Below are 17807 nucleotides of genomic sequence, written 5' to 3' on the forward strand. Positions count from 1 at the left end.
CTTCTGTGTCTGTCTCTGAGACGCTCTTGTCCTGTTTTCTTCAACTAAAAGATTTATTGAGACCTGTTGAATGCCAGATGTTGAAGATGGTCAACAAAGTAGGAACAACGTCCGTCTCAGAGAACTTCAGTTGCACAAAGAATACCCATAAGTAACGGCATCTGCACTGGACACATGCGCCAGTGTTTGCAGGAGCGCAGTGTCCTGGCGTGTGCAAACAGGAGGACCAGGGCGCGTCCAGGAAGGGGGCAGGGCGGGGGTTTCCAGCAGAGGAAGCAGTGCAGCAGCGATCCCTGCGGCCCAAGCAGCAGACTGGAGAGCCGGCTCCCAGGGAGTCAAGTGCGCCTAGACAGGTGGTGCCCGGGTCGGGGGAGGGAGCGGGCAGGGGACCTTGCGGTCTAGTTAAGGGGTTTGGACTCTGGCCTGTAGAACATGTGTGAATGCATGGTTTATGGATGAGCGGGACTGGAGGACTAATCCTGATGGCAGGTGGTGGTATTCTGCTCGGGTGCTTAGTGGAGGGGGTGGGCAGTGGTCCTGAGAGTTTGGGAAAGAACATGAGAGCACTTAGTTTTTCTTGCCTCTGTATTTTTTTCTTTCTTCCTCCTGCCTGCCCTTTGGATTCTCCCCCATCCATCTCTCTGTCTATTGTGTCTCTTGCTTCTAGCTGTAGACTCTAGGTCTTCATTCCTTGCTTGCATAATGGAGCTTACCCTGCTCATCACTCATTGCTCCTGTGTGGCCGCAGCCACCGTTGGCATGTAGACCCTTCCCCTCCCCGCATGAGGTGCCTTGTGCCCCCTTGCCTCCCGCGCTTGTCCCAGGTAGCCCTTGGTCTGCTCTTTGTCACTGTAGACTATATTCGTCGCTGCTGAAGTTTTGTGTAAATGGTATCATACATTGTTTATTCTTGGATGTCTGGCCTCTCTCAGCATGTTTTTGAGACTTATCCCTGTTTTCATGTGTCCTGTTAGACTGTCCCTTTCTTATTGGCAGATGGTAGTTTGATTTATGGGTACACAACTGTTCACATTCACCTGTGAATTTTCCTATTGACTTTTCAGATGTCTTTCCTGTTGAACGAGGATCTCCGTGTTTTCTCCTAGCTGGAACATAGTATTAATGCTTTACTTTAGTATTAACATGCTCTGTTAAAAGACTGATATTTACTAAATAGTTATATATTGCTCCCTCTGACTTTTCAGTTCAGTTCAGTGTCAGTCGCTCAGTCGTGTCCGACTCCTTGCGACCCCATGGACTGCAGCACGCCAGGCCTCCCTGTCCACCACCAGTTCTCGGAGCTTGCTGAAACTCACGTCCATCGAGTTGGTGATGCCATCCAACCATCTCATCCTCTGTTGTCCCCTTCACCTCTTGCCTTCAATCTTTCCCAACATCAGGGTCTTCTCCAATGAGTCAGTTCTTCGCATCAGGTGGCCAAAGTATTGGAGTTTCAGCTTTAGCATCAGTCCTTCCAATGAATATTTGGGGTTGATTTCCTTTAGGATTGACTGGTTTGACCTCCTTGCAGTCCAAGGGACTCTCAGGAGTCTTCTCCAACACTACAGTTCAAAAGCATCAATTCTTTGGCGCTCAGCTTTCTTTATGGTCCAACTTGCACATCCATATGAGACTACTGGAAAAACCATAGCTTTGACTAGACGGACCTTTGTCGGCAAAGGGATAGCTCTGCTTTTTAATACGCTGTCTAGGTTGATCATAGTGTTTAGTTCCTCTTTGCTTTCTGTCTATTTCTCCTGGCAATCTTGATTCCAGTTTGAATCAAGATTCTGTGAACCGTGAGCATCTGAATTTTAAAAGTGGTGAAATCAGTTTATCATCCTCTTAGGAGGAGAAAAAATACTTCTACAGTGAATTATCTTGAATTAGTAACACTCCACATATTAAATGCCCTTATTTCTTTGTTATATTTTTATGTTCAGCTTTTACATAAATTTGGGCCAAAAGGCCTTTATGATACAGGTTACCATCTTAAGTGATTTTATGTGCTTTTTCTAATCTCTTGTTTTCTCCATGTATCTAGCAGGGAAATGTCCAGTGGAATAAATTAGTTTCGCAGCTGGTCTTTAAGGCACAGTTTGTCTTGTTAAATATTTTCTTCTGTGTGTAATTTCAGTTAGTTGTCATTGAATGGCTAGTTTGTATACTTTTAACAGAGCTAACAGTGTGCCAGTGAAGACCTGCTAAAGATTATGGGCTTGGGTTGTGACTCAGAATTGCAGCCATAACTAACTCAGTAACAAGCAGATTGAATGAGAACTACCATCTCACATTGTTATTTTGACATTGCATAAAGACCTTTCTGTAATAGCACCTTTCATTTTTAAAGATTCCTCATAGGCACTATTGATATGATAGAGCAATATAGAGATGTCAGTTTAACAGCTCCAAAGATCTACTACACATTTGGTAAACGTATTCAGTTATATTTTGGCAGTAAAGAGAGCAGGAAGATAATGCTTCCATTAAAGTGATCAACTATTCTTGTAGGAATTGGGTAAGATGAGTGAAAAGGCTTTTAGATGAAATTATCTCTGTATAAATTGCTTTTGCATATGTAACTGCCTTTGCATATGTAACTGTCTCCCAGAGCTTTGGGGCAATTCAGCCGGTGCAGCCCTGGGGGTGGGGTTTGTGGACATGGAGCTCCAAGAAGGAAGTGTGCGCATGGCTTTTCACTAAGCCTGCTGCTTAGCTGTTACACTGCGTTAATTCACTCTTTTCGCTCCCAGCCTTCTTTCTGTTTTCTTACACAGTTGATTAAAACTTTTGTTACCTTTTACTGTTTCAGCTCTGTGTTATTTTCCATTCTTAAAGCAGTTATGGTCAGTGGGAACAAGATTTCAATTTGTGCTGTCCAGCCATTTGGAACAGTGTGTCAGAGCGTGAGCACTCCAGCAGTAACACTGATGGAAAGAGAGCCGCCAGACACGGTCATTTGTTTCTCAGATACTTTGGGCATGATTTTGTCTGAGTGCATTTTAAATTTTATGTTAGAGTGAAATGCATTTTAAATTGTACACTTTTCTGTAATAAATGCTTTTACCTACAGAAATTCCACATGGAAGTACTTGAAAAACAACACTCTTCTTGGTGCATTATTTTCCTTTAACATATTTCTAAGTGCTTCTGTAGCTCAGAAATGCATGAGTGTTTGTTTCTTTCCTGTGCCTATAATTCTGATTACTTTCTTTTTGTTTTTTCCTCCTGACTTCCCACCTGCATTCCACAGGTTGCCTCCTCTGATGCTCCTCTTCAGCCTTTGGTATCCTCTCCTTCTCTACAAGCTGCTGTTGAGAAAAACAAATTGGAGGTATGGTGGTGTTCTAACCAGCTGTGTCCATACGCTTGGTGTGAACGTGCCATCATTTGGGATGCTGTGATAGTTGTTTATGCTTTGAATTGTCTCCAGTATTAAATACATTAAATACAACAATTTTAAGACCACTTTTCCTATGCTGGAGGTAGGATTAAAGAGCTTTAATCTGTATTTTGTTTCAGAATGACTAATTTATCGGTACCATAGATATGTCTCAGCAGTTAATAAGCAATTAGTTTTTGGCTGTTGTTTCCATTACCACCTTAGGCTTAAAGGAACTTTGCTGTAATTGCTCTTGAATTCTTTGATTTACTAGGAAGAGTTTTTGGTTAAAAATTTTCTTTCTCTGATTCTGTTGTTATAAACTCTTGAAGGTTAATGTCATTTTGATTTTTAAGCTGTAGTAATCATCATATAGATACATTGTATGGGTAGAGTCATCATTGTTGTAGAGAGTGATAATTGTTGAGATGTGTTTGGGGTAGGAGTGATTAGGGAGGATGGTGCTATACCATTATGGACTTTTAAAGTCATCCCTATAAATAGTTGAAGGTTTTAATTTTTTTGACTCTTTTAATTTTTTTGGTATAATGACCATAGTGAATTTGAGACATCCTTTATCTCACACTTTTTCTGTGTCTCCTCATTGCTAAAGGGTGTACTTGACATGTGGGGTACAAAGACAGATAAGGTGTATCCTCTGCCTTGGAGATACTTCCATCTAACAGAGGAAGATGGGGAACCTTAGGGGGGTTTCTCACGCAGCCGAGTGGGGGCCATGATTGCTGTGCCCTCACAGTGCCGCTCTGGCCCAGGGCCCTCGCTCTGACCCGGCTTACACTCTTCCTGGACGTGCCCTGTGAAGACTGGGGTGCAGTCCAGACAGAGAAAGTGTCCTGTGAAGAAAGCCTGCGGGCAGAGCAGGGTGAGTGGGGTTTGTGGCAGAAGGCGGGGGTGTGGCTGGGGGAAAGCGGAGGGGTGTCTTCCTGGGAGGCTGTTGGCGCGTCTGGGCTCTGACCCGAGGCCCTGGCTCCGCAGTGCCTTCTTCGGGCAGAAGGAGCATCCGGAACCGATTTTCACCTCCGGACTGTCAGTGCCACCGTCTCCAGAAGGTGAACTTTGTGCTGCTGGATGTAGAAGAGGCTTGAGGACCTGTTGCTGTGGCTCAGGGATGAAATGATGGGAGCGTGTGCTGGACTGGAGGCAGAGGGAGTGGAAGGGAGAGTGGTCGTCAAAGACCCAGAGAAGGTCAGGTCCGTGAGGTGTATGATGAGTGAGTCGTGGAGGCGCTCTGGGGGCCTTGCTGACTCCTGGCTGCAGGCCTGAGCATCTCAGCAGATGATGCGCTCTCCAGGGAGAAGGGACCCAGGTTGAGGAGGAGGAGCAGCTTTGAGGTGAGTGTAGGGAGGGGGCGGACTTAAGAGTTGGGTGTGTTGAGTGTGAGGTGACTGAACAACTGTGAGGGGTCTGGTGGAAGGTTGGAGACACAGGTCTGGAGGCCGAGGAGAGCTCCCAGGTGGAGGAGTGCGGAGGCAGCCCGTGTACACTGTGTTGAGTAGTGGCACGAGAGCAGAGAGCCGGGCACCCTTGGACCTCACAGCACAGCAGGGGCCCCACGGAGACAGTGAAGGGTGGTGTGGAGCATGAAGGGCATGGTTGGAGCTGGAGAGACTTGGGTGGTCAGAGAATTGTAGGGGTCAGGGGTCAGGAGTTAGGGACAAAGCCCTGCAGGAGGCATAGATGGCCTTGAGGGCGTGGAAGAGTGGCTGTGGTGCCTGTTCAGAGGGTGGAAACCCGCAGGTCATGTGTCTGCTGTGCAGGGCTGGCCGCCCGGTCCTGGAAAGCGGGGTCTTATCCCCCCGAGTGGCATCATCTTGCCTGACAGCATTTGGACACCAGGGAGTCCTTTAGGGCAGTCTAGAAGGTTTATTCATGCTTTTTTTTTCTTACCCTTTTAAAATTTCTAGTTTTACGTATGTTTTATAATGTGTATAATAGAGTACTATATGTGCTTTACTAATAAATGCGTACATATATTGAGTATGTATGCTCACAACATTTTGAGACAGAAGTGCATAATAAAAAGTTTCAGAGACCATATCTTTAATGAACCCAAGATCTACTTTTCTTTGACTTTAGGACTTAAACATTTTTTCCTGTTCTCTTTTGCAGAAGGTCTTGTATTTCACTATATCATTTGGCTATGTAATAACCAAATTTCAGGAATTACTGTTTTGAAATATTAAACACTGCTGTGTTTTATTCTTGCTGAGAAAATAGTTTAAAACAACTTAGGTTCTCACAGTACTCTTTGGTCTTTCAGCAGCTTTTCTAAAGATGGGTATTATCTGTAGGTCAAACTATATGATCTGCGTTTAGAGCCCCCCCCCTTTTTTTTTGAGAAAACATAGAAAATGAAAGTTTAATAATGCTCACTAAAAGTTAGGGTCCTAGAAAGGTCTGCCACTGGTGCATCTTAGCTTATTTATAAGATTTTGAATATTGCTTGTTTCATAGAGTGGTTGAAACTAATCTCTTCAGACTGAATTTATCTACATTTTCTAGCAGCTCTGGTTTTGAGGCATTCCCTGGAGAGAGAGAAGGGGAGAGAGAGAGATTTGTCTCCCAGAAAGAACTTACAGAAATTTTTGAGATTTCTGTTCAGCCTACTACGAGCCAAAGAAGAAATCAGAAGCATTGATACTAAAGACATATTTCCTCCAACCTAAAAAAATATATATATTTCACCATTCCCTTAGGAAACTTGTATCTTAAATAGATCAGTCACCTGATGAGTTGCCTAGCTCTAAGTTTCTTATTTTTATCTCCTTCTTTATTATTAAAAAAATTTTTTTTGTATTTATACTTTTTATTTTGCATTGAGGTATACCCTGTTAACAGACAGTGTTGTGATAGTTCTAGGTGAACAGAGAAGGGCCTCAGCTGTGCATATACGATGCGTATCCATTCTCCCCCATACTGCCTTCTCATCCAGGCTGCAGCATAGCATGGGGCAGAGTTCCCTGCGCTATATGTGGGGCCCTATTGGTTGTCCATTTTAGATGCAGCAGTGAGTACACGTCCATCCCAGATTCCCTAACTATCCCTTCCCCATCCTCCCTCTGCCAGCAACCATGAGTTTGTTCTCGAGGCTGTAAGTCTGTTTCTGTTTTATAAGCTCATTTGTGTCATTTCTTTTTAGATGCCCCATGTAAAGGACGTCATATAATGTTTTTCCTTCTCTGACTTCCTTCACTCAGGATGACACTCTCTGGGTCTGTCCATGTTGCTGCAAATGGCTGTTTCATTCTTTTTAACGGCTGAGTAACATTCCACTGTATGTACATCCCACGTCGTCTGTATCCATTCCTCTGTTGGTGGACATTAAGGTTGCCTCCATGTCTTGGCTGTTTTAAACAGTGCTGCGATGAACATTGGGGCACATGTATCTTTTCGGATCTTGTTTTTCTCTGCATATATACTGAGAAGCAGGATTGCAGGGTCATATGGTCGCTCTAGTTTTAGTATTTTAAGGAATCTCCACACTGTTCTCTATAGTGACTGTACCAGTTTCCATCCTCATCAACAGTATAGGATTCCCTTCTCTCCACACCCTCTCCAGCTTTTATTGTTTGTGGGTATTTTGATGATGGCCATTTTGGCTAGAACCCATGTTTTTAATGTGACTTCAAGGCTCATGTCATAAAATTGTTGCTTATAGCCATAGTTTGACAACTGAAATTCCAGTGTTCAAGACATCAAATTGTGCTCTCCCTTGGTTAAACACAGCCAGCTGGTTTAATTTGGGCTTCCCTTGTGGCTCAGCTGATAAAGAATCCACCTGCAATGCGGGAGATCTTGGTTCAGTCCCTGGGTTGGAGATACCCTGGAGAAGGGAAAGGCTAGGGAAAGATTTACTGAGCATGGCCCTGCTCATCAGAACAAGACCCAGTTTCCCCCACAGTCAGTCTCTCCCATCAAGAAGCTTCCACAAGCCTTTTATCCTTAACCTCTCAGAGGGCAGACCAGATGAAAACCAGTCACAGGAAACTAATGAAACTGATCGCGTGGGCCACAGCCACATGAGCCACGCCGTGTTCTGACAGAACGTGGTCCACTGGAGAGGGGATGGCAGACCACTGTGGTGGTCTTGCCTTGAGAAGCCCATGAACAGTGTGAAAAGACAAAACCTTACAGGAAACCAGTCCTGAATATTCATTAGAAGGGCTGATGCTGAAGCTGAAACTCCAGTACTTTGGCCACCAGATGTGAAGAACTGACTCATTTGAAAAGACCCTGATGCTGGGAAAGGTGGAAGGCAGGAGGAGAAGGGGACGACAGAGGAAGAGATGGTTGGATGGCATCACTGACTCAATGGACATGGGTTTGAGTAAGCTCCAGGAGTTGGTGATGAACAGGGAGGCCTGGTGTGCTGTAGTCCATGGGGTCATAAAGAGTCGAATACAACTGAGCGACTGAACTGAACTGGTTTAATTTATTTTTGGTGATTAGTGATTAGAAAGCCAGGCTTCTTCCCCATCTCATGACAGTGACATCCTTGAGAAATAACTAAGAGCTTTGAGAGGCTGCAGGACCATCCACCTCCAGCATATTAGTGAGGATGTCCAGTTATGTTGCTTTCTTCCCTAAACTTGACTGGGGTCTGGAAAACATTTCATGACACCTGAAGGACTTTTGCACATCCTGTTTATTTTTCACTTACGCAGTGGCAGTGATATTCCTTATCTCAGAAGGCTCTTGTGCGGGTCTCAGTGAGTCACACGGTGTGTAGCCCTTGAGAAGGGCTTGGGAGGTGCCCACTGTCCCCGTGGGGAGGACAGTGTGGGAAGCAGAGCCCACTGGACAGCAGCGAGCATGGAGGCTTTGCAGCCCTCAGCCCTGCTGCGATCGGCTTTGAGTGTCTTTCCTGAGAGTTTGTTTCTGCATTTGTAAAATGACAATGATGACTTTCTTCCGACATCATTATAAACATTGACTTAGACAGTAAGGTGCTTATCACAGTGCCTGGCCAATAGGAGCTTTAATTTTATCTCTACCATTTTGGCTTAGGAATTGCTGGTGTTGACTTTCCCAATTTACACATAGTAAAGATTCTTCTCTTGAGAGGTGGTGTCAAGCACTATTTTTAAAGGCCTAGGTGCAGATACAACATTTAGGCATTTTCACCAAGTTTCATGTGTTTATTATCCTGCCTTTTCGAGGTTTAGCAGTTTATCCTCTCATCTTTGCTGCCAGGGAACTAAGGTCTAGATCAGCACTCAGTTGCATTATCACCAGATTGTAAATTTCTAGGCATCTCTTCCCTCCATATGCCTTACAAATGCTTATTGTTTAATCTACTTCATTTTCCTTTTCCCACCTGTTTATAACCCTTAAGTACTTATTATTATATCTTATTTCATCCTTCTTGAAAATTCAAATTGTGAACTTTATAGTATCATTATAGTTTACTTTGACTGGGTTGTATCATATATGCAAACCAGTCAGCTCATTCTGGTCCCCAAACACTATCTTCAACGTTATTTTCATGAGAAAATAATTGTATTTGCCCTTTAAAAATATCACAACACTATGGTGATTGAAAAAAAAATTAAAGTGATTTTACACTTTTCTTCTCATGTTTACATGTTGTAATCTGCCTTCATCTGGTTGATAAAGAATTCTCTTCTATGAGTTAGTTTTTGTTTTCTTTATATTCAAATTTCAACTTTATGGTTGCTGTTAGGAAACCTAACTTTATGTAAAGATGCAATGAGAATTTATTGAATAGAAATTGCATTTGTTTTAAACAAATTTTGAAATATCAAAGAAGTTCTAAATTGTCTCACTTCTGTCTTAATTTTTTAAGGAAAGTTATTCTTTATTGTGTTATTAACATACTTGATGACAGTATGAATTTGCTATGTTTTCTTTCATATCTCAGTACCACTGAATATTGTCATCATTGAAATTTGTACTCTCTTCAAATGATGACTCCAACTAATAAAATAAAAATGTATGAAGAGCTGACATTTTTTAAAAAGTGAACTTATCAAAACTTTCGGCTGTGTTTTAGAAAGAAAAGGAAAAAAAAAAGGAAGAGAAAAAGAAAGAAAAGGAACCAGAAAAGCCTACAAAACCTCTTACAACTGAAAAGGTAAAATCTCTTCCTGTTTTTTAATCCACGCAGGTTACAACCTTATCTGTATAGTTATATATGGATGATTTGGAGATATTCATGATATGCAGTAATCATTCCTTCAACCAGTATTTGCGGAGTGTGTCCTATATCTGTCTTGTCCTGTATGACTTGTAATCAGGTACATATGTGTGGGTGTAGATTCCTGTGAGTTCCTCGAGGGCAAGTATTATTCCTGATGTAAAGAGTGGTGGTTTTGGCTTTCTTGCACAGTCTGGCGTCACAATCAGCAAAGTTGAGAGAGTGCAGAGGGCCCTGCAGAGGCCTTCAGAAGACACTCTACACTGAGTGTAGCACTTGAGTGGGCTGACATGTAGGTAGGACGGAGGTTGTGAGGTAGGAGCGTGTCCTGTGCAGAGGACACCTTGAGGACAGAACCGAAAGTAAAGACAGGGTTTAGTTAGAAAAAGAGTGAGCAGTAGAGTGAAGAAAGATCTGTGTCTGTGTATAGAAAGTCGTGGGAAAGAGACCAGAATGGCAGATTGAGCTCAAATTGTAGAGGACTTTAAGGTCCACATTGATTCTTTTTGAAGGAAAAGCTGTGGATTCTTTTGAAAGGTTCTTTTGCAGTGATGAGCAGAAGAGATGTGATCAGGCCTACTATCTTGCTACCCTACTGTAGCAAGATAACGATGGATGTCTGTAGGACTTGGTTAAATAGTCATGGCGGCTTGGCTCTCAGTGCATTTCCTCACACAATAATGGAAGCGTGGAAAGAGAATTATTACTAAAGAGAGCGTGTCCTTAATTTTAATTGTTGCAGTGTGGATAGTCGACTTTATGAAGGCATAAATTACACAGTATAGACTGCTTCCATTTGAAGCGTACAAGTCAGTATTCACTGGCTCTGTTTCCATCACGTTTATTAGAATAGCCTATACTTTCAGAAAGTTATAAGCTTGCCTTCAGCTTTAAGACGTGCTGCTAAGAGTCCCAAGGCTGGTCAGAACTTTATGTGGCGCCCACACCTGCCCACCATCTGCACCTTCACCTCCCTCCTGGTGTGTGTCCTCTTAACCCCTGGCCCCACCAGTACCAGACCCCTGAACACACTTCCCATCTCTCTTCCCTGAACTGCCTGGCCAGGCTGTCCTTTGCTCACCCCCAACTTACCTAGGCCTCCTCCTTGTCCATGAAGGCCCTCTAACTGCCCCAAGTAGATACACATTCTCCCTTCCTCAGAATTCCGGGGACATTGTCATACATTTGATTGTATTATTTCCTCCCTAATATGATTCTTTAATTATATTGTTAGATCAGTTTCTTTGCCCAACACAGGATGCATCTAGGTTTTGTTTTAGTCAGATGTTAAATATTATAAAACTTTTTATAAGGAGTGATAAAGTTAGTGATTATAACCCCAGTTACTTAAATTGCTTCAGTTCTCCTCTGGAAACTTTTCTCTTCAGCGTGCATCAGTAAGAAACTTTTAGTGAAATCTCTAACAGTTTTCTTTTTGATTACAAAGGAATTTAAAAATCACTAGAAGGTTTTATCTTTTGTTTTCAAAAGTTGGAAATATCAAAGAGTTTATATAATGCCTTATTGTTGTACTTGGCAAGACTTAAAATTTAACCTCTTTTAAAACATACATTTTTTTCCTCTTTAAAAAAATTTTGCCCTGAGAATACAGTGAGCATTTGATGTCATGACCTCATGTATTTCACTGCCTTGCGTGTAAGTGCTTGCCTTCCGTTGCCTGCTGAGGGAAGGGGCCGCCAGTGACCTGTGAGCGGTCTCTGGATTGCGCGTGTGGGCAGAGCACTTCAGGGGTGGGCACGGGGCGGAGCGGCACTTTTCTGTTACCATTTCCCTTCAGTGTTTGGTTTTACTAAACCCAGTTCACACCTGTCTGTTCCTCTTGCTCACCCTGCAGAGTTCAGGACTCCTGCTACTGCTGGTGGGAACCTTGCTGATGGAATAATCAGTCACCCGCAGGGGGAAACCTCAGCTCCTGTCAAGCTTTCGTGGTCAGGATAGTACAAGCTGCATGAGAAGGGAGAGACCAGTGCATTTAACAGTCTGCACAGTGGGGAGACAGCAGTGGCGCCACTGAGCTCTCCTCCTTTCACACTAGCTGTTCTCTGTGCCTTCTCTCTGAGCTGAGATCGTCAGGGAGCTTTATAATCTTGTTGTTCAGTCACTAAGTCGTGTCCGACTCTGCGACGCCATGGACTGTAGCTCACCAGGCTCCTCTGCCCATGGGATTTCCCAGGCCAAGAATACTAGAGTGGGTTGCCATTTTCTTCTCTGGGTGACCTTCCCAACCTAGGGATCGAACCCACGTCTCCTGCATTGGCAGGTGGATTCTTTACCACTGAGCCCCCGTGGGAGCCCCCATGTATAATCTACAGAGGAGAAATTAGTAGTAATAGCAGTGAAAATTATATCAGTAGTAGTCAGAATATCATCCTCATTAATAAGAAGGGATTGGCTTTACTGGCTATCTATCTGTTATCTGCCAGGAACTAATGGCACCCCACTCCAGTACTCTTGCCTGGAAAATCCCATGGACGGAGGAGCCTGGTGGGCTGCAGTCCATGGGGTCGCTGAGAGTTGGACACGACTCAGTGACTTCACTTTCACTTTTCACTTTCCTGCATTGGAGAAGGAAATGGCAACCCACTCCAGTGTTCTTGCCTGGAGAATCCCAGGGACGGGGGAGCCTGGTGGGCTGCTGTCTCTGGGGTCACACAGAGTCGAACACGACTGAAGCGACTTAGCAGCAGTAGCAGCAGCAGGGCTAGTGTACAGTTTGCGTGTACACTTGTGCGTGTGCACTTACAAGTGTGAAGTGACCAGCCTTGTATTCACCGCCTGGTCAGGAAACAGAACGTGGCCAGCTCCCCAGAAGCTGCTGCCGTAACATCTCCCAGTTGAATCACTTCTCTTCTCCCCAGGGATAATTTCCTTGCATTTTAGGAATAGATTTATCTTCTCTGAGTGTGTATGTAAATAAAAGAAATCATATTTAGAAAATACTGTTTTTCTGTATTTTTTGAACATACAAATGAAATGATACCACGAATATTCTTTTGTTTTCTTTATTTTTCCAGCCAGCATTTTTTTGGTATATAGTTGTCTGCTTCCTTAGTTAGTTGTTGTGTAATGTATTTCATCATGTTTCTGTTTCTTACTTTATCCATTCAATTGGTAAACATTGGGATTATATCCAGGCTTTAGCCCTTAATAAGTAGTGCTGCTGTGAGCGCTTTTGTACATGCCTCTAAGCGTGTATTTCTTCAGGATGTGTTTAGGAGTGGACTTGTTTGGTCATAAAGTATGAACACTGTTGTGCATACCCAGTTGATGAGCTGTGTCACGCAACCCTACATCGTGTATACCAAATGCCAAGTGTATTCTGGTGACTCTGCGTTCTTTCAACATGTGGTATTATCAGAAATATTATTGTTTAAAGTCTGATGAGTGTATAGTGATATCTCATTGTATTTTAAGTGTTCATTTTGTATATTACGAAAAAGGCTCAGGGCCTTTTCACATGTTCATTGCCCATTTGGAGCCCCTCTTTGGAGCTCTGATTCAGATCTTTCACCTCTTTTTAAATTGGATTGCTTACTTTTCCCTTGTTGACTTTTTCTTTTTCTAAATACAGTTTCTCTTTATTTTTTTAAAATTGCCTATTTTTTCTTTTTTAATTTAATTGAAGGCTAATTACAATATTGTGGTTTTAACAGTCAACACACACGCACGCACACACACACACACACACACACACACACACACACACATGTCGAAGAAACTGGTCCTTTTCCAGTTACATGAATGTCTTATTTCTGTGGTTTCATTGCTCTTTTTATTTCTGGTTTGTGAATCAGTGATAGAAGGCATCCTTATCTTATTCCTAACCTCAGAGGGAAGGTTTCAGCTCTTCACCCGTGTGTGTTCTCTTTACTCCTTACAAAGACCAGTTATTGTTGGAGGTAGAGAAATCAAGAATCAGAGAGAATATATGAATTGGCTAATGTAATCTAGTTTAGTTATAATTTATGGAGCTTGGAAAAATAGGATTTCATTTCTTTTATAAGGCAGAGCAGACTAAGCGCCATCTTGTACATCTTCATGCATTTGAAAGATTGATGCTTGATAGGGTTAATTTTTCCAGAATACCTCTTCTAAGTCCACTTATTTCTACACATAATTAAAGCCATTAACTTGGACTTGACATGCAGCCGTGAGTTAATAAACGGTTATTTGGAAGTATGCTAATTGGGGGATTAGAAGGAACTTTGCTACCTAGTCCAAATCTCTTATTTTGTAAAGGAGTAGACTAAAGCCTAGAAGGATATCGAGTCACTGAAAAGTGGCTTGCTCAGTGCTAACAGTTGTTGGCAGGTGAGGGGTTCGAGCCCAGGTTTTCTTCTGATTGAAGCCCCAGGTCGGGTATGTGTGTGTGTGCACACTTGGATTTGACATATACGCCCTCAGGTGCTGCAATTTTTTGTTCTGTTGTACATTCTGCATCGTTTTATAATGAACAGTCCAGGGTTCTCTAAAAAAGAATCGTGTTTATATATAGCCCCATCCCATATTGTCTTTAACTAGTGGATTCATAATTTTTATTGATTTCCTACCTTAGGGACTTCTTCCTTCCATAAATACATTTGTTTTCCCTGAGCAGCCTACTACTTTTGTTTAAATCATATTTTGTACTTAGGTCTCCCTGAGGTTTATGTTACTGTGTTGTATAAGCATCTATTACTAATGGGTTAGCTGGAGCCAGCTCACTTTATTTTCTGGGAAGAGGAAGGTAAAACCTAAACATTTACCAAATCAAGTGATTAATAGGGCAGATGTTTTTGACATTTAAATAGATGTCTGTCTGTTGTGCTTTAGATATTCTGCTGGAAAATAGTGTATATATTTGACTTTTTCTAAAATATTCTGTCCTATGTTTGACATTTCTAATTCAGCTTGTTTAGATTTATCTGCTAGACTGGCTCCCAAGTAGCTGGTGATCTATAAATATGTTTATGTAGATGAGAAGTACTCTGTTAAAGGAATGTACATGAATTCTCTTTCAGCTTAAATAAGCAGATCTTGATTTCTCCTTTGGGAGGTTCTAAGTTTTATAGTGTTTCTTAAAGATGTACATATCAAAACATGGAAAATGGACAGACAGTCAGTTCTTGGGATGGGGGAATTAAATCCTCCTAAGGTAGTTAGGTGGTTCTGGTTTCATTGCTGTTTATTATAATGTAGTTTATTATTGATAGAATTTATGTGTTAAGTTCTGAAGCTTTTACAGTGTATGTTAAGAAAACTTTAGGGATCAGCAAATGTTTTCCTGTAGAGAATCAGGTACTAAATCTTTTAGGCCATAAGGTATCTTTCACAAATATTCAACTCTTCCTTTGTAGCACACAGGCAGTATATGTGAGTGTGTTCCAGGAAATGTCATTTATAGAAGCAGTTGGCCATGTTTGTTGAGACTTGATTGCCACAGAAGAAGCAGGGTCAGGAGGAGAGCCAGGTTCAAGCCCGTGGTCTGGGTTCAGTCAGTTAACTGGGCAGAGTCAGTTAACTGCCTAGATCTGCTTTTTCCTCATTTATTAATAAACTTTGCCTTGATGATCTCTAGTGATCCCTTTGGTAATTAACAGTTCTAAATTTAGAATTACTTATTAAATCTATTGAACATAGGGACAGGTTCCTAAAATCATCTTGACTATATCCTTAAAGATGGCTTTCACAGCTCCAGAGTTGGTTTTTAGTCAGTGAATTCTCTTTATTATTTCAAACTGATTTCTCATCCGCATTAGTTGCTATTCTGTTTCAATGAGCTATTCTTCCTGTTAAATGACAAAGCCTAATTTAGGAAAAAAGTGTTCAGTTCTTCCTAATGCTAGCTACTTCTGTATTTGTGTAGAGCGTGTATTTGTGTGTGTATGTATGTGTGTGTATATCTGTGTGTGTCTGAATATATTTCAGAAAACATGGCTTACTTTAAAGTGTTAGGTATTTCTGTTTAGATGCCTGTTCTACAAGTGTAAATGCATCATTGATTTTGTATGCAATGAGTATCTTAACAGAAAACTTTAGATTATGAAATCAAAGTAAAGAATTTTATATTTTCGTAGACTTAAGGTCTTTCTGAGATAAATACAGTGAGTTTAGTACATAATTATTCACCTATCTTGGAATATTTTTATGTTTTATGAATTAAAAATTTTAATATTCAAAAATTATTTATTAAATATTATATATTCTGTGTAGAAAAAAATATATAAATAAGCAAAACATTAAAAAGGTACATAACTTCTCATAATCCCTCTACATAGTGATAAGTGTCTTAAACCTTTTGTAGCATAGCTTTCTCTGCTTGTGTGCATCTTAAGCATTTTAAAATTTAATTTTTTTGGAGTATAGTTGCTTTACAGTGTTGTGTTAGTTTCTGCTGAACAGCAAAGTGAATCAGCTATGTGTATACATATATGCCCTCTTGTTTGGATTTCCTTCTTCCCATTTAGGTCAGCACAGAACATTGAGTAGAATTCCTGCGCTGCACAGTAGATGCTCATTAGTTGTCTGTATTACAGATAATAGGGTATATATGTCCACCTAATGTGTGTGTACTGTCACCAGTCTCTTGGATGTGTCTTGGTGAAATACTTTAAAGCGATTGCTGTGACTGGCCTGTGGTCCCCCAAGCATGTGTTGTAATTTTTAATGAAAAATTTAAAAAGTTTTTTTTTTTTGCATGTGTGCAGATTTTTGCCACTAACTTCTTGAAGTTGATGAGAGAAAATCAACTTACCACATATATTAATGTTAATTAGTATTTGAATCTTTTAAGAAGATGATGTAGATGAGTCAGTTCAGTTCAGTCGCTCAGTTGTGTCCGACTCTTTGCGAACCCATGATCGCAGCACGCCAGGCTTCCCTCTCCATCACCAACCCCTGGAGTTCACTCAGACTCACGTCCATCGAGTCCGTGATGCCATCCAGCCATCTCATCCTCTGTTGTCCCATTCTCCTCCTGCCCCCAATCCCTCCCAGCATCAGAGTCTTTTCCAGTGAGTCAACTCTTCTCATGAGGTGGCCAAAGTACTGGAGTTTCAGCTTCAGCATCATTCCCTCCAAAGAAATCCCAGGGCTGATCTCCTTCAGAATGCACTGGTTGGATCTCCTTGCAGTCCAAGGGACTCTCAAGAGTCTTCTCCTACACCACAGTTCAAGAGCATCAGTTTCTTCGGCGTTCAGCCTTCTTCACAGTCCAACTCTCACATCCACACATGACTACAGGAAAAACCATAGCCTTGACTAGACAGACCTTAGTCTGCAAAGTAATATCTCTGCTTTTGAATATGCTGTCTAGCATATTGGTCATAAATTTTCTTCCAAGGAGTAAGCGTCTTTTAATTTCATGGCCACAGTCACCATCTGCAGTGATTTTGGAGCCCCAAAAAATAAAGTCTGACACTGTTTCCCCATCTATTTCCCATGAAGTGATGGGACCAGATGCCATGATCTTCATTGTCTGAATATAGAGCTTTAAGCCAACATTTTCACTCTCGTCTTTCACTTTCATCAAGAGGCTTTTTACTTCTTCTTCACTTTCTGCCATAAAGGTGGTGTCATCTGCATATCTGAGGTTATTGATATTTCTCCTGGCAATCTTGATTCCAGCTTGTGTTTCTTCCAGTCCAGTGTTTCTCATGATGTACTCTGCATATAAGTTAAATAAGCAGGTGACAATATACAGCCTTGACGTACTCCTTTTCCTATTTGGAACCAGGCTGTTGTTCCATGTCCAGTTCTAACTGTTGCTTCCTGACCTGCATACAGATTTCTCAAGAGGCAGGTCAGGTAGTCTGGTATTCCCATCTCTCTCAGAATTTTCCAGTTTCTTGTGATCCACACAGTCAAAGGCTTTGGCATAGTCAATAAAGCAGAAATAGATGTTTTTCTGGAACTCTCTGGCTTTTTCCATGATCCAGCGGATGTTGGCAATTTGATCTCTGGTTCCTCTGCCTTTTCTAAAACCAGCTTGAACATCAGGAAGTTCACAGTTCATGTATTGCTGAAGCCTGGCTTGGAGAATTTTGAGCATTGTTTTACTAGCCTCTGAGATGAAGTGCAATTTTCCGGTAGTTTGAGCATTCTGTGGCATTGCCTTTCTTTGGGATTGAAATGAAAACTGACCTTTTCTAGTCCTGTGACCACTGCTGAGCTTTCTAAATTTGCTGGCATATCGAGTGCAGCACTTTCACAGCATCACTTTTCAGGATTTGATATAGCTCAACTGGA

The 17807-nt window shown here is 41.8% G+C and overlaps 1 protein-coding gene across 4 annotated transcripts in view; it reads left to right on the forward strand.

The window, feature by feature from the left end:
• Window positions 1–17807, forward strand: part of SMAP1 (small ArfGAP 1) — a 180919-nt gene that overhangs the window by 95146 nt on the left and 67966 nt on the right. Inside the window, exons 5-6 of one of the 4 annotated variants that reach the window (XM_018058822.1) lie at window positions 3254–3334; window positions 9417–9497. The exons of 1 other annotated variant lie outside the window; for it this stretch is intronic. In XM_018058822.1, coding sequence (XP_017914311.1) covers window positions 3254–3334; window positions 9417–9497 — 162 coding nt within the window. The remainder of the gene's footprint in view (window positions 1–3253; window positions 3335–9416; window positions 9498–17807) is intronic. 2 more of the 4 variants (XM_018058824.1, XM_018058823.1) reach the window with 2 other exon arrangements.

This window comes from Capra hircus, chromosome 14, assembly GCF_001704415.2.
Source record: "Capra hircus breed San Clemente chromosome 14, ASM170441v1, whole genome shotgun sequence".
In the NCBI taxonomy this organism is placed as follows: Eukaryota; Metazoa; Chordata; class Mammalia; order Artiodactyla; family Bovidae; genus Capra; species Capra hircus.